The 22,343-nt window shown below is 33.5% G+C and overlaps 2 protein-coding genes, 1 long non-coding RNA gene and 3 other non-coding genes across 8 annotated transcripts; 5 read left to right on the top strand and 1 right to left on the bottom strand.

Annotated features, from left to right (window-relative positions):
- The first annotated feature begins 2,748 nt into the window (after positions 1-2,748).
- Positions 2,749-4,412, top strand: LOC112790460 (uncharacterized). The gene is made up of 2 exons (XR_011877171.1): positions 2,749-2,808; positions 3,245-4,412. It is a non-coding gene; the product is annotated as an uncharacterized lncRNA (long non-coding RNA).
- LOC112793567 (small nucleolar RNA Z112) lies at positions 2,921-3,151 on the top strand. The gene has a single exon (XR_003198261.1). It is a non-coding gene; the product is annotated as a small nucleolar RNA Z112 (small nucleolar RNA).
- On the top strand, positions 3,204-3,355 carry LOC112793594 (small nucleolar RNA snoR2/U65). Its single transcript, XR_003198293.1, has one exon. It is a non-coding gene; the product is annotated as a small nucleolar RNA snoR2/U65 (small nucleolar RNA).
- LOC112793575 (small nucleolar RNA snoR77Y) lies at positions 3,410-3,493 on the top strand. The gene has a single exon (XR_003198270.1). It is a non-coding gene; the product is annotated as a small nucleolar RNA snoR77Y (small nucleolar RNA).
- A 600-nt stretch (positions 4,413-5,012) lies between the features above and the next one.
- On the top strand, positions 5,013-10,103 carry LOC112790459 (FKBP12-interacting protein of 37 kDa). Of its 2 annotated transcripts, none has more exons than XM_025832875.3 (15): positions 5,013-5,115; positions 5,221-5,249; positions 5,333-5,372; positions 5,479-5,546; positions 6,190-6,257; positions 6,372-6,408; positions 6,718-6,805; positions 6,952-7,016; positions 7,120-7,197; positions 7,850-7,897; positions 8,167-8,220; positions 8,758-8,919; positions 9,114-9,183; positions 9,505-9,560; positions 9,832-10,103. In XM_025832875.3, exons 2-15 carry the CDS (start codon positions 5,223-5,225, stop codon positions 9,994-9,996), a joined length of 1,026 nt encoding a protein of 341 aa, XP_025688660.1. In that variant the 5' UTR covers positions 5,013-5,115; positions 5,221-5,222; the 3' UTR covers positions 9,997-10,103. The 2 variants fall into 2 exon arrangements, with proteins under 2 accessions (XP_025688660.1, XP_072083201.1); XM_072227100.1 differs by having other exon boundaries at positions 5,037-5,124.
- Positions 10,068-14,015, bottom strand: LOC112790458 (uncharacterized). 2 transcript variants are annotated; one of them, XM_025832874.3, is made up of 10 exons: positions 13,797-14,015; positions 13,214-13,319; positions 12,955-13,108; positions 12,601-12,661; positions 12,408-12,514; positions 12,125-12,301; positions 11,462-11,734; positions 11,032-11,252; positions 10,721-10,942; positions 10,068-10,340 (listed from the first exon to the last, which is right to left on the bottom strand). In XM_025832874.3, the coding sequence occupies exons 1-10, from the start codon at positions 13,877-13,879 to the stop codon at positions 10,239-10,241; spliced, it is 1,506 nt and encodes a 501-aa protein (XP_025688659.1). In that variant the 5' UTR covers positions 13,880-14,015; the 3' UTR covers positions 10,068-10,238. The 2 variants fall into 2 exon arrangements, with proteins under 2 accessions (XP_025688659.1, XP_072083198.1); XM_072227097.1 differs by having other exon boundaries at positions 13,802-14,013.
- Between the last annotated feature and the right edge of the window lie 8,328 nt (positions 14,016-22,343).

Raw genomic sequence — 22,343 nt, 5'->3', positions numbered from 1 at the left:
CACTCCATTCCATTTCTACCATAAATGGACCTTCAAAGCCGAAAAAATTGCTGCCATAGAAAACGAAGACGCGTCGCTGCTGCTAGTTGGCTAACTCCAAACTGATTCTGTAGAAGAACCGGTCTCCATGAAGGCGCCATGATTCTCAGATGATAACGCAGTCAAAGCACAAAATACATGACAGTTATAACAAGTCCATTATCTTTTATTTCAAATTATCCTCAACTTGTACGTAATAGAATGAAAAATTAAAATATAATTTTATTTAAACAATTATTTGTATTATTTTTTATTAATTTATTCAAAAAATAATTAAATTTTGAAGTTAATTGGTATAAAATATTACAGATATAAAATTAAGAAAAATTTTTATTTGTATAAGAATGAACCTAATAAATAATTATTCTATTTAAATATAATTAAGAGTATTTCTTTCTTTGTCAATGAGTTATAATTCAAACGACATAGTCTCTATATTCAGCTAAAAGTTGGTACAAAAAAATGAATACTTCTTTTTTTTATTAACTTTTTTAAACATTAATTATTTATTTTACATACTATATAAAAATAAATGAATATAATATTTATTGAGTAGACACAGTTACGTAAAAAAAATTTATTGTCATAGTATTTGAACCAAAGAAAAGAAAATATTATTTTAAGAAAAACTAACAATATATTTTTAATAATATTCTTAATACAAAATAATAAATTTTAAATATTTTTTTAAATAATATTTATTAACTAAAATAATATAATTATCCCAAATAATATATTATAAATATAATAAAATGACATATTTCAATAAAAAAATTGTTAATAGAAAATTATATGAATTTTTGTTTCGCACAAAATAAAATTATTATATGTTTGTTTGCTTTTTATGTTATATATATGATTTTTTTAATTAAATTAATATAATACAAAATCTTTTATTATTCTATTCATATTTAATGTTTTAATTTTATTTCTGACAAAATAAAATTATATATATATAACACAAAAAATTTTATCATTGTGTTTATATTTAATATTATAATTTTATTTCATATAAAACAAAATTTATTTAAATTTTAATATTATATACATAAAATATATATATAACACAATTTTTTATCATTGTGTTTATATTCAATATTATAATTTTATTTCACACAAAATAAAATTTATTTAAAATTTAATATTATTTAATTTTTTTTAGATTTAGTACATGAATTTTTAACTTATTTTTTATGTATTATTTATTTTAATTCTAAAGTCCAATAATTTTTTTTACGGACATGTTATTTTTAATATTTATATACTATTTTTTTATTTGAACTTCAGCCCAATATCTGAGACTTATAAAAAAATTCTAAAACTTGTAAAAATTGATTAACCTGATTAACAGGTTACCTTTTTAAATCTAGACCATTCAAATAAAATATAATAAATGAAGAGTTTAGATTTAACGAATTCACAAGGTGTACAATACTCCATACTTAATAAGGAGCGTTTAAGAATGAGCCGATAAACTAGCATATCTAATTAATATCTCTTATCCAAATTATTCATCAATAGAGCTATTTAAAATTTTTTTCCATGTTCGTTCAAACCATTTTTATCACTGTAAATGGATTTGTTTAAAATTTTTGACTATGCAGTTTAAAAAAAATCATGAATACTAAACCCAAATCCAACTTTAATTCAACTAAATTTAAAGTAATTTATAACCTTTTTTTTTTGGAGACATAATCTAAGAAGTTAAAAATTTAATAGTTTTATAAAGAAGGACGCGCATATTCAACTCTATTCAATCCGGCCGCGTAGAATTGTCAATCATATTTGTAAAAATTCGTGAGTAGAGTCGGATACCTACAGATTAACTGCAAGTAGGGTTAAAGTTGGATCGTTTTCAACTCGTGAATAGAATAGAATTGAGTTTTAGTAACAAATTTAATCCACAGATAAGATTAAAGTTGGATTGAAACCTTAACTTATCCTATTATATCCTACCTATTTCCAACTTTAGACATGTATATCTCTTCCTTAGTAATACATGGTTAAAATATCAATAACTAAAGAATAATAATTTAAAACCTGGAACGATTAAAAATTTTGAAAAAAAGAAAAGAAAAAAAAGAATTTTTTTTTTAGTCCATGGATTGAACAACTCCAATCCTAAGTTAGACACTCACACACACCACACCCACACACACATGATATCCTTTTTTTTGTCAAGTTTGCACATAACAGGCTCAAACCTAAGACCTCTTAGAAGGAAAAAGAACTTGTACCATTTAAGCTAAGACTCATTGACAAAAAAAAAAAAATTCTTTGACTTGATTTGGTAGCACATGACTAATGCTAAAAATATTGCATGGAAATATCATCAAAAGGTAAATCAATACCTGAATTTTTTTTTTTGGTGTACTAAACGGGACAAGAGCCCAATACCTAAAGAATTTTAATGCAAGGTTTAGAATAACTATAATTACACCTTATGTTCTCTTTTTGGTATAGCTGACACTTATCTTAGATGTATTTGTGGATTCATATGGGTTGTATAATAAGCCCATACATATTTGCTGTAAAAAAAACATAAAAAAATGTATAGTTCTTTTGCAACAAAAATCTCATAGTTCTTCTACCCATATACACAGATTGAGGTTTGTTGACTAATTCCATAACCCTAGCTAATTTGTTAGCCTGATGTAACGGCCCAACATGTGTCCTATAAATGTGCACTCTCCAAAACCCTAATTCCTCAGTCTCTTTTTCCATTTCACCCATCCCCTTCGCAGCACAGCTTTTAGCTAATTAGCTAAGGTGTAAGTCATGTTGTTCTTCTATTATTAGTTTCTATAAATCTTCAATTTTTCATTCTGCTATATGTATCTTGGTTCAATTTCTACTATCTAGGTCTTTTTTTATCCAATTTTTCCCTGTGAGGAAGATCTCCCAAAAATTGATAGGAAGTGCCGTATGACACTCCAAACAGCAGCGTGGTGTTCATTACCAACCAGCAATGTCACGAAAGCAACGCTTTTTTCTCATCCACCGATGGCAAAACCCTAATTCTGCCATTGGTCGAGAAAAATTCACTGCTTTTGCGGCGCAGGTTGGTTTGTCCCACGCTGTGTGTGTGATTTGAAACGGGTCTCTGAGGGTTTAATACTTAATAAGTGTAAATCAATTTTAATTTTCTTTTAAGTTAGGGTTTAGGTTCAATGCCACGTCGCTGATAGCTATTTGCTTTGACCAGCGATGCTATGATTGGACCAAGAACAAGAGTTTCACTTGTTTCGCATCTTGATAGGAACCTGCGGATTTCAATATTCTATGATCTGTGGAGCCGTTTTCTGCGATTACATTCTCTCTTTTTATATGCAATTTATCAATCTTTGAAGTATTTTGTGGATTTGAATGGAAGCCAATGAGGACTAACTTGAATTGGAATTACCGGCTGAAAATTATTATCTTGATGTCAAATTCTGGCTTACTGAGGCTTCCATTCATTGGTGATTTACAAAATTATAATCAGAATAAGTGGTGTTATTAAACTAAAGAATTTGATTGATGTGTAGAATGGAATCTTGGCAAAGTATAAACATCAATTGGGAGTTATAGTAACAATATCTTGACATGAATTAATATCTGGAATTAGATTTAAAATATATATAATTATTGATTAAAAGGATAATGGCTCTATAATAGAGTCAACAGCAGGGGCTTATTTCATAGTTACTTGACTGCCGCTTAGAGCCAAAATCAAATCACCAGATGAAGATCCTTGAAATTATAATCCTTTGTTTCAAGATACAAATTTCTGGATAAATTCATTGGTTTTATATTTTAATCAATTTTTTTTATTAAAATTGACATAACAAGACGGATTAATGTTTTTAATTTTTATCATAGGGATTTGCTGACAAACCCAAAATTAAAAGCAACACTTCTTGTTTTTTCACTCAAATAAAGTTTGGCTGCCTTAGAATTAAGTCTTACTAATGCTCATTAAGATCAAACATTTATCATTGTTTATCCAATTATTTAAATTAATTTTTAATAAGTGACCTGACAAATTTGAAAACTATTATCGCATCCAAGCTTGTCTAATGATTTACAGGCTTAAGGGGGAAGAAGGTTGTGCTTTTGAAGAGAGACAGCTGAGCAAAGAACACGCAGAAATGGATCAATCTGAACTTGGATTGTTTTTTGACGACATGAAGAAAATTGGAATTGGTCACTTAGGAGAAAAGGAAAAGGAAAAAAAAAATGGAAAGTTAATGTAATGCATTAATGTTTTTGGTGTACATCAAATTGTTATCTTGATCATTTTCTAGTTGAATACTCTAATCAAGTGTCTATTTATATTAAGTTTGTAAAATAGATATTTTTATAAATCAAATACTACAACAAATATTGAGCCCTATTACAACATCAATATTAATCATTTCTATTTTCCTAAGTTAAAACTAGCTTAAGGCAATAAAACCAACACAATATCAATTTGAGTGACATTATAAAATATAAATATGATTGATCTTGAGTTTGAATATTTACTTTATCAAGGGTACTAAATTTAAACTAAACTAACACTTCTGATTAACAAAATCTAACACGGCTTTTGAGAGCTTTAGACTACATTACAATACTACATCACACTATTGATGACCACGAAGATCAAATAAACTCTGATGTAATAGACTAATAGTTTAGTGGATTTACTATCTAGTTGATTAACAAAAAACCTTAGCTGAAATGTAATGTTTGCTAGATCAAAACATGTTTTTGGTAGGAACTAAAACAAAAAAAAAATTTAATTTTTCTTTTTTTCTTGAAATATATATTTTTTTTGGTTGAGTGGTGTTGAAATATTTTAATGGTTAAAAATACGTTAGGCCTAAGCCTTCAGTTAAAAAATTGTTTAAGCAAAAAATAATTATAACTTAGTAACTAATTTGGGCTTACACCAATGCGAGATGATTTACCATTGTGTATATGGTATGGCCCAATAGGCCCAACATAGAATTCCGGAAACAAAAAAAAAAGCGAAGAATCGAAGAGGAAGAGAAAGATGCTACACCAGAAAATCGCATACTCGAATCGGAGGTGATCGGTACTCCGTACTCGGTAGTAAAAGTGAAAACACTCAGTATAACTAAATTCAGCTCCTTTCAGCTCAGCTCTCATTCAATTTCTCTCAGAATCGTAATTTATAGGGTTTTGTTTCTGCAGTTATGGCTTCTCATGCGCATTTTGACGATGTGAGTCTTCTCTCTCTCTCTCTCTCTCTCTCTCTGTGTTGCGTTTTCCTTTCAATCGCTCTCAATTCTTCCGAATTCCACAGGATTTTGATTTCGGAGGCGGATTCCCTGCAAGGCATTCAGGTTTCTTTTTGTTTGTTTAGTTTTGTTTTCGGTTTAGTTAACGGTGTTCGTTATCGAAATTTTGAGATGCGTTTGGTGGATTTTTATCGTCGTTTGTGTAATATAGGTAATAAGAGGCCTTCGCCGGATTACGACGATGAAGATTATGATAATGATCCTTTTGCGCCTAAGAAGGTACTCTAACTTTCACACTGTATCCATGAATTGAATTTGTTTTGCAATGCAAGCATTTACCACTAGGCTAAAAGCTAGAGGTGATAGATAGCTCTGGTGCAGTGTTATTTCCTTTAGTTTATTAGAATTTATTATTGTTGGCACCGTGATCTGAGATATTAAGCTCATGGAATCCAAATGAGTGTATGCTAATAGGCCATAGTAATAGAGGAAGAATAGGAAATTTATGGATGAATGGAACTATTGAGAAGGAGCTTAGATTTTTAGGGCTTGTGTGAGATATATGTAGTCCATGACTCTATACAATGCTATTGCTTGGTTCATGAAGTATGACCCCAGCTAACGGGGTTAGGACTGGTTGTTGTTTTTCTCTTTTCAGCGCTGAATTATAGTTGTGGAATAAGTGTTGGCTTTGAGGAATGAGGTAGCTTTGAGAAGCATTGCTGTGTTTTTTCGCAATGAAAATCGGGGTAGTATAGTGTTATGGGGATGATTGTGATTTTTATTTGCTATTGTATTGATTGGTAAGGGAAGTTAACATAGGTAAAGTGTGTTGATGTGTTTAAGATGGCTCACTAGTTATATGCTTACTTGCAAATGAAAAATACTAAAACACAAATTCTAACTGCAAATTGTAATGCAGACCAAATCAAAAACCGATGAGGTTGCTTCTGGTGTAACAACAGGAATGATCTTGTCACTTCGTGAGAGGTAGCTCATAGTATACAGCTTGTGTTAGACATTGTACACTGCTAGGATTGCAGTAAATTATTTGTGCCTAACCCTTCTTTTTCCTTTCATTCTTTCGACTCTTGTTCTTGACAGCCTTCAGAACTGTAAGGATACACTTGCAACGTGCCAAGTATGTTTTCTTCCATTATTGGAATTTGTCCCTTCTGGTACCATTATCTTTCTTGTGCACACATTATTGTCTAAATATTTATTATTCTGTTTTTTTACTATTTATCTATTTACTATCTGTCATCATGTTAAAAGTGGACTTTATTTACAATTCATGTAATTTAAGAGATGAAGTCATGATTGGTTCTCAATGGCAAGGCTGCATTTATAACTATTGTATTGTAACCATGTGGACAAAGTATTGTTGCAGCCTACTCTTCATAGTTAATTATTTAAAAAAAATCATTGACTTGATCAGTGAATTTTCCAGAATGAACTTGAGGCTGCTAAATCCGAGATTCAAAGTTGGCATTCTTCAATTCAAAATGAGCCTTGTGTACCTGCTGGTGCCACTCCTGGTTAGTTTGCTCCTTGTCTTTGGCATGTTAATTGTGATATACACCTGTATTTTAATTGTTCAAGCCTTAGTTCTTTGTACACAATTGCTTTATTTTTTTGTTATAAATTTATCCATGAACTATTAGTTAACCTTTGTTCTTTCCAGAGCCCAAAATGTTACTTGATTATCTTCAGGCCCTGAAATCCTCAGAAGAGTCTTTAAGAGAGCAGGTTTAGAATCTAATCTGCCCTTTTTTTTCTGTTGATGTAGTTCACTATCCATTCATTAATTATCAATTATCATTGACCATTGACATATATCTATTATTATCAGCTTGAAAAGGCAAAGAAAAAGGAAGCTGCGTTCATTGTAACATTTGCAAAACGAGAACAAGAGATAGCAGAGTTGAAGGTATCACGCTCAAAATAAGTTTTTTCTATAGCATGGCTGTATATGTGCAATTACATTTCTTTCTGAAATCAACTTTGACCACTTGGTAAAATTTATTTCCACCCTTTTTAAGAATACTAACAAATTTACTCACTCTTCAATGCTAGTCAAGTTGTATTTCTTTTAATGTGAGTATGGTTAGCTATTTTACAAATGCTAAATATGAAAGTAGTTTGAAAGAGTGGCATTTTACAAAATATAGGGATGTGAATTGTCAAATTACCTAATTTCAGAGAAGTTAGTGTATTCTTTTAGATATTGTGGCTAGTATATTTTAACCACAAGGTAGGGTGGTATAATTTATCCTTAACACTGGATTTTCCTATTGGAACTTTCCATTTTATTCTCTTCATTAGTTAAGTACTAGATAGGGTACACCCAATAAATTATCTTTAGTGTGGGGTTTTCATTTAGTAGTTTTTAAGAAAGTGCCATTCACTTGATTAATAATTGTTATTGATATGAAGATGAAAATATCACGATGCCCTGTGAATCGTATAATCTTACAACACCTTGTGATAAAAAAGCCGCTTTTTATTCTATTATTATTTATTTATTCCTCTTATTGTTATCATGATCAAATTAACTATTTTATTGCTGTTTATAAACTCAGTCTGCTGTGCGGGATCTAAAAGCACAACTCAAGCCACCTTCAATGCAGGTATGGTTATAACATGGATGTTAAGTGTGACACTCTAGATATACACTTTTTTCCTGTGCAAACAAGCAGTGTTGCTCCTTAAAAAAACTGGAATACACTAGTGTGCTATTTTTCAGCTTTTCTTTGATTCATTTACTTGAATAGTGACATGTACCTTGGCCTTAACTCAATGACTTGCCTAGGTTAAGATTTTAGGATATTACTTCACTAAACTAAACCTGTGCAAGCTTGTCCTTTGTGCCTTGATATCTTGTGAATATAATTTTCAGGCAAGGAGGTTGTTACTAGATCCAGCTATTCATGAAGAGTTCACGCGTTTAAAGGTTTGTTATTTTTAATTAGATATTGACTACTGTATAATGAAGTTTGGCTATATGCAGCTCGATGCTGACTTGTATTGAATAAACTTTGGTCTATCTTTTACTTTGTTGGAGACTTGCACATGGAGGTGGTCAAAATGTATGTCACACCTTGTGTTGCGCCAAGAGGATTTAGTGAAAAAAACATATTATCTCCATGATTAACAGTGTTAATGGTTAGCAGATGTTGCGTCCCTTTTTCACTAGAGAACTTATTAAGAGACTTTTGAAAAATTGAGATGGAAGAATATAGACAGGTGTTGTATTTTGGGTATGTGAATAATCTTTTGTGGAGGATGGATTTAAAGTATAAAAATAAGATGTTAAGGTGGCATATTAGAATAGGCAAGAGTCTTCTAATATTTTTTAGTGTATTCATAGTCGTCACATGTCCTCAATTCCAATTATATGTATATCTTCTTGTAATAATGTCAATTAGTGGTTACATATATTTTTTTTTTTTTACCTAACATGTTCTCAACTGTTCTCATCTGATGATAGAATTTAGTAGAGGAAAAGGAGAAAAAAGTGAAGGAGTTGCAAGATAACATAAATGCAGTAAGCTTTACTACTCAAAGCAAGATGGGGAAGATGCTGATGGCTAAATGTAGAACTCTGCAGGAAGAAAATGAGGAGGTTGGGAATCATGCTTCTGAGGGAAAGGTGCTGCTCTCTCACCGCTTTATGCAAATTGTTGTTACCATTTTCTCTCCATAGATGTACTGTGTTAGCACTAGAACTAATGTTACACTTGCATGTATTCACATAAATATAAAACTTGGTAAACGGTATTCTTTGTTTTGATGAATTGATGGTCATGTTATCATCTTTTCCCCTTCTGTTTTCTTCTTGTGCAGATTCATGAATTAGCCATGAAAGTTGCATTGCAGAAGTCCCAGAATGCACAAATCAGAAGCCAGTTTGAAGGTTTGTTGAATGATATTTCATTTCATTATATTTTGGCTTTTGGATCCTTTGACTCATGTATTAGCTTTTCTAGGTACATTGGTAATCTTAGTTTCCTTAACATATCGAGATATGGAATCAACAATGATATGTGTGACGGCAGAATTAATCATATAAAATATATCTATGCTAGAAATATGTTGCGGATGGAAGATGTTGCCTTACGTTCCTCGTCTAAAAAAATGGATCTTCTGAGAGAAAAATATTTATGTATTCGATTACTTATATATATAATCTCACACTGGAAATTAACGTAGCGTTAATCCTTCACACTGACTACAGGGTTGCAGAAACATATGCAAGGACTGACAAATGACGTGGAAAGATCCAATCAAACGGTTAACTTCTCCCTCCCTCCTTTTTTGTTGTTATTTTTTAAGATTGCTATGCATGCTCAGTTATAAAATGCTTAGTGTTTCATCTTATTTGTCAAAATTGGTGAAAATTATTGTTCATGAGGGTCTTGGAGGTTCTGATTTTTGTTTTGAACATGATCGTGTATTCATGTTATGTCGAGAGATAGACACAAGTTTCTTCCATGGTTGATTGTTTTAAATTACTAGTTCCAGGATATTTTCGTCGGAGACTAAGTGGATTTGTTTTGCTCAGGTTGTAATATTGCAGGAAAAATTACAAGATAAGGATCAGGAGATCCAAAAACTGAAACAAAAGCTCCAACAAAAGAACTTGATGATGGAAGATGGAAGATCGGATGCAGCAGAAAATTTTATTGAGAGTGATAAGCCGGAAGTACCTAAGGAAGCTGCCAACTAGTATATCTATCACCAATTTTACAGCAGACGTTCATTTTTTTTCCCCTATTTAGTTTTGCAGATGATTGTAAATTTTATATGACGCATTATAACATTTCTATTTATTTATTACTCTTTGCGATATACAATAGTTGCTAGTTACACGGGAGGGAGGGAGCGCAGATCTAACTTAAACAAAATAAAAAACTACAAAAATTAGCTATGGAATGATAAGTAGAATGATGGTGCAAGTGAGCAATATCTTTATCGGTTTCGCCGAGGCCATCCTAAGCCTGCACTTCCAATGTTTCCAACTGGTTGAATAGGTTCCAGAAGTCCCTTGGTCGAACTGCCCAGCCCTTCCCCCTGCATCATTATTAGATGTAGTAACCATATAACGTTACTTCAGTTAATATAAAAGACAAATCTCAAACCCTTAATTCTAAAGAGATTATATGATAACCCACACCATTATTTTTTTAAAATGTGATACTGATTAGTCTTGCAAACACAAAACTAACTTGTTTAATGTAAGTATAACAAATGAAATAATGTTGCGCATGTTAGATAAATCGTGAATGGCTTAAGCCATAACAAATAAATGCCGTCTAGTGGTATTGAACTATTGATGTAGAAGCTTTGCAACATTGGTAGTTTCAAACCGCAGAACAAAACAATTATCAATGAAATAGAAATTCTCGAATGTTTCAGCAAGTTAAAAACATTTGTAGACGGTAAGAACATACCTCTTTCCAACCCATGTTTTTTAGTAGTTTTCTGGCATAACTTCCAGATCCAAATGACATCTCCAAGGCCTCTGATGCAGCTTCTTGTGTACAGCTAGCACCGGGTGACGATGGCGTATCAATATAACTGCCCTCGGAATTCTTCTGTCCATAGCCCACACCAAAACCGCCATGCAAGTTTCTTCTTTCAGCAGCCCTATCTCTGTATTTACATTTCATTTGCTGCCATAGTTTTTATAGATAGACATTAATACCCTTAGCCATCAATATCACAAGAACTAATTGTTAGATTTCAAAATCAGACTACAAACCTCGGATGCAGGGACAGAACTTGGCAACATCGACAAATCCTTCTCTATGAGAATTTCACCTGAAGCCGAAGCAATTCCTTCCCCAGACTTTGAAGGACGGCAGATCTTTCTCTTAGATGATAATTTAGGAAAATCCCAATCTTCTGTTGGATTAGTAGAGTCATAAGTTGATAGAGAAGCCACATATCTGGCACTAGGATTTCGCAATCTGTACACTTGTCCTGTTAAAAGAACAAGCAGCCATATTCAGTTGTAACAATTACATATGGCACTATCATTTTACTGAAATTGCTCCATTAAAGTGAAATTTATATGTCAAGTCCAAATGAAATATATGATAACATTACATCTCGTGTATTTTCATAATAGGTCATGTCTTCATGATATGCAGAAAGCTAAGTAATAACAAATAAAAGTGAAAAATGCAAACCTGTTTTGACTCGTACCAGATCGAGATGTACTTCACTGATAGGGGCAGATCGAAATTTCCCTCCCCCAGAAGGGATAGACGGATGCCTCTTTGCAGAATGCTTTACAATTCTTCCAACCAACCTAGCCGCCTTATCTTTTCCATCCTTTTTGGATCCTTTAACCATTTCCCAATCCCACATGTCCACAACTGGAAACTCCGAAGCCAGATCTGTTTCTGATTCAATGACTTGACCATATTGAGCTCGCCATTTCTCTTCGTCTGATAGGATACCTATAACAGCATTCAGCATGAGGCATATGAACAAAAAGAGGCAAGTAATTCCAAGTTCCAACCACGTGATAAAAATTCAACTATGAATTCATGCAGAGAATGAAAAACACTTGATAGAACACTCAAAGCAAACTAGATTTGCTGAAAACAAAACAAGGAAACAAGCTAATGTTAGGTTATTTGATTTTTCACGGAAATAAGCAATTGATAGTTACTGACTTACAGTATACTCAGTGCACAACATAATGATCTTTCTACAAATTACTTCTAGGGGTAAAGAGAATAGATGAAATATCAAACCTAGTAAATTGCTATATCATAAAATATGATATATGTTGTTGAACTCTGTCAATCTAATATTAAGCTTACAAGCACACATCTGTAACATACCTTCATCTGTGGTACTTGCATCAGCTGTGCCATTTAACTGATTTAAGTCCTCAGCATCTGGGATCCACTCACCCTCTTCCAGTTCATAAGTATCGCTGTAAGCTATACCTTCATCAACAGTAGTTTTATCAACTATGCCATTTGCATCTACTGGCCCTGGGATCCACTTGTCACCCACTTCACAAGTATTGTCATTAACCATACATTCAGGAAACAGATCATTTAGAAGCAGGGTAGTTCTACATTTTTCTAAGTTAAAAACGTCAAAGGGTATATGACAAACCATCAGCAGATCCATCATCTGTTTCCAAAGGCACTGTCATTGTATCAGCTGTGCTATTCTCTGTCTTGTAGCCAGACAAGTAAAGATCAATAAGCGTGTCCTCTAACCTGTACATTAGCAAGATGAATAAGTCCAAGGGATAATTTTGAATATATAATCATTTCAATGGAATAAGTTTCTTGAAGGTACATACCATTCTGATGGTGGCGGAGGAGGGTTTTCAATAGTCGGAGTGCTCACAGAATTCAAGAGATCTATTACAAATACATCTACTTAGTTAACTGTCGTCACTCATTCATTACCACTACATGCTTGAAACACGTAACGTCGATGCTCAAAGAGTACTAGAAATCAATTGTCAATTGGTTAAAATAACTGAAGTGCAAATGTAATGTGGCACACGGCAGTAACCCCTTGTTGTTGGCTACTGCAGAACCTGCTTTCGACCATCATCATACTGTAATATTGTTTCCAGAGCATACCTCAGCTCAGTTACTATGATTATCAAGAATTAATCAAATTTGACACTTAAGCTGACACTACATACCATAGTCTGGATCATTAGACAAGGTTTCTGTCTGCTGGTAAGCTTTGAATTCACTTTCGAGGAAGGAAGGGTATTCCTCATTGTTGTTACCATATACTTGTTCTGTGCTTTCTGGAGCAGCTTCCTCACACGGATATGTTTCTTCACCATCATCCTGAGACAACATGCAAAAGGAATGTAAATCGTCAACTTGCCACGGCAATGATCAAAGGGTTTAGTTCTTAAGAAACCAGATGTAGATTAATCGAGAACCTGTTACCTTATTGGAATCTAAAAGCACATAATTCCCATCCTCAAATTTATAATAATGACCATCTCTGCTACTATAGTACCAACCAGCACTGGGGTCATGGTAAAATCCACTACTGCAAGAAATTAATCTACATTAGAGTAAGAACCAGAACTTGATACGAGTCTGTAGATTCTAACTAGCTTAGCCTCAGCAATAATAATTCAATATACTATGAGCTTTAAGCCTTTTAACAACCATTTCAATCTGTTACAGGAAGTTAAATTAGGATTTTAGGTACCTCCTATCTAAACCCTAAATTTCTGCTGTACCAAGCGTTTATCACAACATATTGTAAACACATTAAGCTCATCATCATCTAAATTAGTGAACGAATCCTCATTCTGACGAAAAAAAAAAAGATAAAAATTACGATTTGACGAAAGGAAAATGCAAATCATTCCACATGCAGAAAATCAACTGCAACGCAATCTGTGTAATTAAGATATGAACGTGTGATCATGATGGAAGAAAAAAGTAGGATTAAGAACGTATGGAGTAACCACTAATCACATGAATTGTTTGAAATTTAGAGAATAATAAGAAAGGAAACCTTGCATGAAAGTATAGCTGTGAATTTTCATCCCAAACAAAAACAGAATCGCTTTTTTCCGAATTTTGAGGGTCCCAATCCATAACTCCTCTTTCTTCTTATTCTTCTTCTTCTTCTTCTGCGGCTCCTGAATTTGTCTGGTTTTGCTCTCTCTCTCTCTCTCTCTCTCTCTCTCTCTCTCTCTCTCTCTCTCTCGATTGATTGATTATTGTTGGGCTCTGTTTTTGGTTGTTATTGGGCTGTTTTAAGTTAAGTTCCAGGCTCATCACGCTTATTGGGCCTAGCCCAAATATTACAGGTCCATTCTTAAACAGAATTGGTTCTTTCGGCTAGGGGTGTACATGGGCCCGGCTACACCGGGTTTGGCTTAATCCAGACTCGACTCGAAATATAGACCGGACTTAATTTTTTAGACCCTAACCCAATTCTAAATCCGATGAAACCTACGCACCTTCAGGCCGGGTGAAAACCGAGTCTTTAGCATGTAAAAATCACCTAATCTCCAACCACTATTTCACAATTCACATAGTAAAATTCACTTAAAAAAATATAACAAGAATCAACCCTTCTTTAAAATTGAAACATAACCATAATCAATACTAATATTGTCTAATAACACCAAATATTTAAATCAATACAAATAACACAATATTATGCATTAGTCTAAAGTCTTATACATTTTAAACATAAAATATTAACTTATAATCTTATAATGACTAATAACACAAAATATTAAGGTTTACAATATTTAAATTTCACATAAGAATAGCCATCATCCATCACTAATTACACAAAATATTAATTGTGTATGATGACCGGGCCATCAGGCTGAGTTCAGGTGACCCGAGCTAGGTCCGAACCCAACCTGGAATAGTGACAAGTTCTATTTTTGAGACCCTTACCCGACCCTAGACCTAATGAAATCATACTAAATTAGCCCCCTAAAGTGTTCGGGATCGGGCCGAGTTTTCGGGTCGGGCCGGGCCATGTACACCCCTACTTTCGGCATCTAATTCCAAATATTACAGCTTCTATATTCTTAAACAGAATTCATCTTAGCGGAGTGTCACGGTAAATTTTAGAAGGTTATATTTAACAATATTTGTATAATTTTCTGAAGTATTTAAGAATGCTCTAGATGGTTCCGGAATGTTCTAGAATGTCCTAGAAGGTCCCAGAATACTCTAGAAGGTTCTAGAAGACTCTAGAAAGTCATAGAGTATTCTAAAAAAGTGTGGATGTATATAGGAGTATGAAGAGTAGTGTGAAAGAATCTAGAAGTATTTAGAAAGTTGTAGTGGGATGGATATTTGTAACGAAGGTTTTAGATAATTAATTTGGACCGTTGATTAAATTTAATCCTAACCATCCATTAAGGAAGTGGATGGCTATAAATAGGAGGTGAGAGTTAGTGTGAGAAGTGTGTGCAGTATGATTTTGTTTCTATATTAATTTGGTGCACACGCGTATTGACAGGTTATTAATTACTATATTCTTTTAGTTATATTAATATTGATATACTGATTGGAAATATGATTTTTGTTTATATATTAATTTGGTGCACACGCGTATTGGCAGATTATTAATTACTATATTCTTTTAGTAATATTGATATCTTTTATACTAGTAAACTTAGAAGAGTTAGTGCTGACATGTCATTTTCTTAGCATTTTGAATTTTTTTAAATGAATTTTACTTTCAAAATTCAAAAGGTAAGTAATTTGGTGAGAATAGTCAAAAGGAGTTGGTAAAAACTTGCTCTCTACTTTACTCCTTTTTCTATTTCTGTTACTTTCTTACCCTTTCTTTCTTCTTCTATTTTTATTGAAAAACTCAAATGCCCTTCCTCGGATTTTGAGTTTCTGCAAGAAGAATCAATCCATTCAAATGATGAATATGTTCATCAGCGGAAGAATCTACACAAGTCAGCTATGACAGCATCTCCTGCTTCTTTAACATTTTCTTTTGCCTCCATCAAATTTCATCGCAACCAACTCCAATTCACTTTTCTAACTTTGGCAGCACTAAACAAAAGAGAAAGGAACCCATCTGGGCAACGCGATAGGAGAGAGGAGTCGAACCATCTTGGGCGGGACGCAATTATAGTGAGGAATCGAACCCATCTTGGCGCGGCGTGAAGGTAGAGGAATTGAACCCATCTTGGCCTTGCTTATGATACCGCCAATTTCGTACGTTATTCAACTTTGAGTTGATTTCTTACTTCTATGATCCTTGATTTTCTTCAAAATTTTGTTATTTTGTTTATTTTTTTCATTGTGCCCCTCCAACTATGGCAAAGGTTAACTTTAGTGATTAGATTTTCCAATTATCAATATTTGTTAAAAGTGTTGGTGATACTTGTGAGGGGTTTCAATAACTAGGCCAGAATCAAGAGTTTCAACTTATTGTTAAAAGGTATGATATTTTTGCTAATTCATGGTTTTCGGTGTGTTTTTTGTGAAAAAATATGTTGCTTTCATAATTTTACTAGCTGAAAAAGGGAGCATGATACAAAAAGTACAATTACAATTTACAAGGCAAAGCGATTTGGGTTGCCTAAGTTTGATGGAATTTAATATTTTTTTAGTTAGTTTTGGTTAGATACTGAGTTAAGAATTAACATATCTGGTGCTCTTTTTTCTTTTATGTTTCTTCTTCACTATATCATTGTTTCTGTGGTGGAAACTTTTAATCTTCATAATGTGCACTTTCAAGGGACTTTTGTGCTCTTGGGTTCACTTGACTAGATTAGTTGTATGTCCTAAATCAATAAAAATTATTGCGGGTGAATTTTAAGAAAGTAATGGTAAATTTTATTATAATTGGAGTGTGGACATTGATGCTAGCCCATGAAAATGGTATAAAATATCTTTGCAATTTTAGAGGGTTGTAAAATAGAAATTTATTTATTACAACAATCTCTTTTATGTTCTTTTTTCTTTGAGTTAGTTCAGATTTGTGGCATTTTTATGTATTTTTTCATTCCTTTTGGACAATAAGAATGGAAGTCATGGCAAAGTTTCTAGCAACTAAGAGTTTTTGTTAATCCATTGTAATTTGTAAGTAGAAGAAGATAACCTTTGAATTTTTATAGTTTTTGTGATTGTGCTTTATATCTGGGCATTGTTTGTTGTTGAAATTAATATGCTTATCAGGAACTTAAAATATTACAAGAAAAAAGAAAAAAAAAAAGATGTATATGTATCAGTATGATTTAAAATATCCTGTACTGTTTGATTTACAAAATCATTTCCATTTGGTGGGACAATTCTAATGTAGGTGAGTGTAAATGTATTTTACTCAGACATTTTTTTTATGCAATATGGCTTTGGAAGATGACTTTGACAAGTCAGCAGCTGAGTATATTTGTAGATTAGTGGGAAACAATGTCATCTTCTAATGGGTCAATCTTTTTCGCTTCACCCAATTATTAATGTTACTTTAATTTTGTAAGCTTTTCATCACCATCTTATGCTTAACTTGTGTTGGATATTGTGCATCATTGTTATTCTGCCTAAAGCTGACATAGTTAGTTATTTCTTATAGATGCGACATTGATTCTAATAGAAGTTAAACTTGAAAATTGTTAACTTGATGTCATTGGTTAGGTACACTGTTTGCTGAATTTTATTATTGTTTACGTCATTGGTGTGAGAAAATATCAAGAAGTTTTAGTTAAGGAGAATAAGTGAGTCGATGAGTGCATATGAGTCAACGAACTAGGTGATGAACTTATTTTACTTGTGGCTTACTCCACTTTCTCTTTCACTTTCTTTTTCACTCTTCTCTATACCAAAAATAGTTATCAATAGTTACTAAGTTATTGGCAACCTTAATAAACAAGTATAAGAAAATGAAGTTAGATTTAGACAAGATACATAAAAATCAACTGTCAATAGATAGATGTCAAATCAGTAATTTCCTACTTCTATACATTCAAAACCATAGATTCAGGTCAAAGCTCAAAATACCATGTTTTAAATAGTGACCAAGTCGACAACTATGACACGAATTAAAAAGAAAAAAAGGAAAAAAGACTACACTTTATGTAAAACGTGTAATGCAAGTTTTGTTCTTTTGTCTTTATGTTGTTGTTGATGTCGTCATCTCTTGCTTCATTTCATTTAGTGTGAGAATTATTTTATATAGCAAAAGAATATACACTCTACATTTTTCACTTATACCTTCCTATTATGGTTCTATGCTCATGTTTGTTTATAAACTTTTTCACTTTTACACACTTTGGTATTTCTATTCTTGTTTGATGAATATTTAAATCTGCATGATAGCAGTAATAAATCTGCTCTTATTTGGATGGTTCTATACTCAAATTAATGATTATGGTGATTCAAATTAGTTGTTCATATGACTTGTCTTATAGTGTTCATTCTTATTTTTATAATTGATTTAGAATATAGAGCCTTATGTCCTTAATATAATCAAAATTTATTTTTGTTAATCTAATAGTGATAAATATCATTGTTATTATAATATAGTTTTAAATTTTAACATTGAGATTATATGATTAAGAAAAGGTGACAGTAAAAGACATCACAGTAAATTTGGTGAATGGTGATGATAGTAATGGTAGAAGAATGATGAGCGGATAATTTGTACGCTTTTTGGTATTGTTTTTAGTATGTTTTTAGTATGATCTAGTTAGTTTTTAGTATATTTTTATTAGTTTTTAGTTAAAATTCACTTTTCTAGACTTTACTATGAGTTTGTGTATTTTTCTGTGATTTCAGGTATTTTCTGGCTGAAATTGAGGGACCTGAGCAAAAATCTGATTCAGAGACTGAAAAGGACTGCAGATGCTGTTGGATTCTGACCTCCCTGCACTCGAAGTGGATTTTCTGGAGCTATAGAAGCCCAATTGGCGCGCTCTCAACGGCGTTGGAAAGTAGACATCCTGGGCTTTCCAGCAATATATAATAGTTTATACTTTGCCCAAGATTTGATGGCCCAAACTGGCATTCAAAGTCACCTTCAGAATTTCCAGCGTTAAACGCCGGAACTGGCACCAAAATGGGAGTTAAACGCCCAAACTGGCACAAAAGCTGGCGTTTAACTCCAAGAGGAGTCTCTACACGAAAATGCTTCAATGCTCAGCCCAAGCACACACCAAGTGGGCCCGGAAGTGGATTTTTATGTCATTTACTCATCTTTGTAAACCTTAGGCTACTAGTTCTATATAAATAAGACCTTTTGCTATTGTATTTTCATCTTGGTTCTTCTGGTTCCCTCTCTGGGGCCGAAACCAATGATCACTTTTGTTCTTATGTATTTTCAACGGTGGAGTTTCTACACACCATAGATTAAGGTGTGGAGCTCTGCTGTACCTCGAGTATTAATGCAATTACTATTGTTCTTCTATTCAATTCCGCTTGTTCTTGTTCTAAGATATCACTTGTTCTTCAACTTGATGAATGTGATGATCCGTGACACTCATCATCATTCTCACCTATGAACGTGTGACTGACAACCACCTCCGTTCTACCTTAGATTGGGTGAATATCTCTTGGATTCCTGATACACGATGCATGGTTGATCGCCTGACAACCGAGTGCTCGCCTGACAAACGAGCCAGCCATTCCGTGAGATCAGAGTCTTCGTGGTATAGGCTAGAACTGATGGCGGCATTCAAGAGAATCCGGAAGGTCTAACCTTGTCTGTGGTATTCTGAGTAGGATTCAATGATTGAATGACTGTGACGTGCTTCAAACTCCTGAGGGCGGGGCGTTAGTGACAGACGCAAAAGAATCACTGGATTCTATTCCGGCCTGATCGAGAACCGACAGATGGATAGCCGTGCCGTGACAGGGTGCGTTGAACATTTCCACTGAGAGGATGGGAGGTAGCCACTGACAACAGTGAAACCCTTGCTTAAGCTTGCCATGGAAAGGAGTAAGAAGGATTGGATGAAGACAGTAGGAAAGCAGAGAGACGGAAGGGAAGGCATCTTCATGCGCTTATCTGAAATTCCTACCAATGAATTACATAAGTATCTCTATCTTTATCTTTATGTTTTATGAGTTTATCACCATACCCATTTGAGTTTGCCTGACTAAGATTTACAAGATGACCATAGCTTGCTTCATACCAACAATCTCCGTGGGATCGACCCTTACTCGTGTAAGGTTTATTACTTGGACGACCCAGTGCACTTGCTGGTTAGTTGTGCGAAGTTGTGTTTATGCCATGGTATTGAACACCAAGTTTTTGGGGTTCTTTACTGGGGATTATGAGAGTTGTGAAAAGTATTGTTCACAATTTCGCGCACCAAGTTTTTGGCGCCGTTGCCGGGGATTGTTCAAGTTTTGAGCAAGCTTTTGGTCCGGTAACATCAGTGCCAAAATCCAGCAACAGCACCAAGTTTTTGGCGCCGTTGCCGGGGATTGTTCGAGTATGGACAACTGACGGTTCATCTTGTTGCTTAGATTAGGTATTTTTTTTCAGAGTTCTTGAAGATGAATTCTAGAGTTTCATGATGATTTGTTGAAGTCTAGCTGGCTGTGAAGCCATGTCTAATCTTATTGGACCGAGGTTTCAACTTATCATCACAAGAGCTTGTTGATTTCTATCAATCTTGCTGTTGGAGCAGTGATTTGCTAAGGCTTGGCTGGCCATTGGCCATGTCTAGTGTTTTGGACCGAAGCTTTCTTTGAAAGCTTGGCTGGCTGTGAAGCCATGTCTAATTCCTGGACCGGAGTCTTAGACTAGCATTGCACTGATTCCTAGAATTCTCATTAAGAATTTTGATACCTTTATTTTCTTCTTCCACTTAATTTTCGAAAAATCCAAAAAAAATTACAAAATCATAAAAACCAAAAAATATTTTATGTTTCTTGTTTGAGTCTAGTGTCTCATCTTAAGTTTGGTGTCAATTGCATGCATTCATTCATGTGTCTTAAGGATCTTCAAGTAATTCTTGATGATTTCGTGCTCTGATCTTTGAATTCTATTGACTTGAGTGTTTTATGTGTCTCATATGCATTCTCATTAGTGTCAGTAGTATGCAAACTGCTAAGTTTGGTGTCTTGCATGCATTGTTATTTAGTTGCATTTTTCTTCATTATTAAAAATCCAAAAATAATTTTAATTTGTGTCTTTTCAAGTCAATAATACAGAGAATTGAAGATTCAGAACATTCAGCAGAGGAATTGCACAGAAAAAGCTGGGCGTTCAAAACGCCCAGTGAAGAAGACAGACTGGCGTTTAAACGCCAGCCAGGGTACCTGGTTGGGCGTTTAACGCCCAAAAGGGTAGTATTTTGGGCGTTAAACGCCAGAATGTGCACCATTCTGGGCGTTTAACGCCAGGATGGCACAAGAGGGAAGATTTTGTTTTCAAATCAAATTTTTTTCAAGTTTTCAAAGTTTTTCAAAATCAAATCTTTTTCAAATCAATTTTTCAATCAAATCTTTTTCAAAATCAATTTCTTTCCATTTTAAAAAATACTTGCTATCAATTAATGATTTAATTCAACATTTCAGTTATGTTGCCTTTTCTGTTGAGAAAGGTTTAATGTTTGAATCATATCTTTTCTTGTTAGCCATGTTTTTAATTTTCAAAATCAAATCTTTTTAAAATGTTTTTCAAATCATATCTTCTCAATCACATCTTTTTAAAACTAATCATATCTTCTTAACCACATCTTTTTCAAAATAGTTTTCAATCAAATCTTTTTGATCTTTAATTTCAAAATCTATTTTCAAAAATCACTTGATTTCTCTTCCACTTTCATTTTTGAAAATCAATTAGTGTTTTTCAAAAATGTTTTCAAAATCCTTTACTTAATTTTCGAAAATTACTTCCCTTCTTCTCACATCCTTCTATTTATGGACTAACACTATTCCTTAATGCAAAATTCGAACTCCATCTTCTTTGATAAGTTCGAATTTTCTACTTCTGTCTTCTACTTTTCTTTTCCTCTGACACCTAAAAGAATCTCTATACTGTGACATAGAGGATTCCACATTTTCTTGTTCCCTTCTCTTTCTTATGAGCAGGAGCAAGAACAAAAGCATTCTTGTTGAGGCTGATCCTGAACCTGAAAGGACCTTGAAGAGAAAGCTAAGAGAAGCAAAGACACAACTCTCTGTAGAGGACCTAACATAAATCTTCAAAGAAGAAGAACCCATGGCAGCCGAAAACAACAACAATGCCAACAATGCAAGGAAGGTGCTGGGTGACTTTACTGCACCTACTCCCGACTTTTATGGGAGAAGCATCTCTATCCCTGCCATTGGAGCAAACAACTTTGAGCTTAAGCCTCAATTAGTTTCTCTAATGCAACAGAATTGCAAGTTCCATGGACTTCCATTGGAAGATCCTCATTAGTTTTTAGCTGAGTTCTTGCAAATCTGTGACACTGTCAAGACTAATGGGGTTGACCCTGAGGTCTACAGACTTATGCTATTCCCTTTTGCTGTAAGAGACAGAGCTAGAACATGGTTGGACTCACAACCTAAAGAAAGCCTGGACTCTTGGGAAAAGCTAGTCAATGCCTTCTTGGCAAAATTCTTTCCACCTCAAAAATTGAGT

Source organism: Arachis hypogaea, chromosome 3 (assembly GCF_003086295.3).
Source record: "Arachis hypogaea cultivar Tifrunner chromosome 3, arahy.Tifrunner.gnm2.J5K5, whole genome shotgun sequence".
NCBI lineage: Eukaryota > Viridiplantae > Streptophyta > Magnoliopsida > Fabales > Fabaceae > Arachis > Arachis hypogaea.
This window is presented reverse-complemented; position numbering and strand designations above follow the sequence as displayed.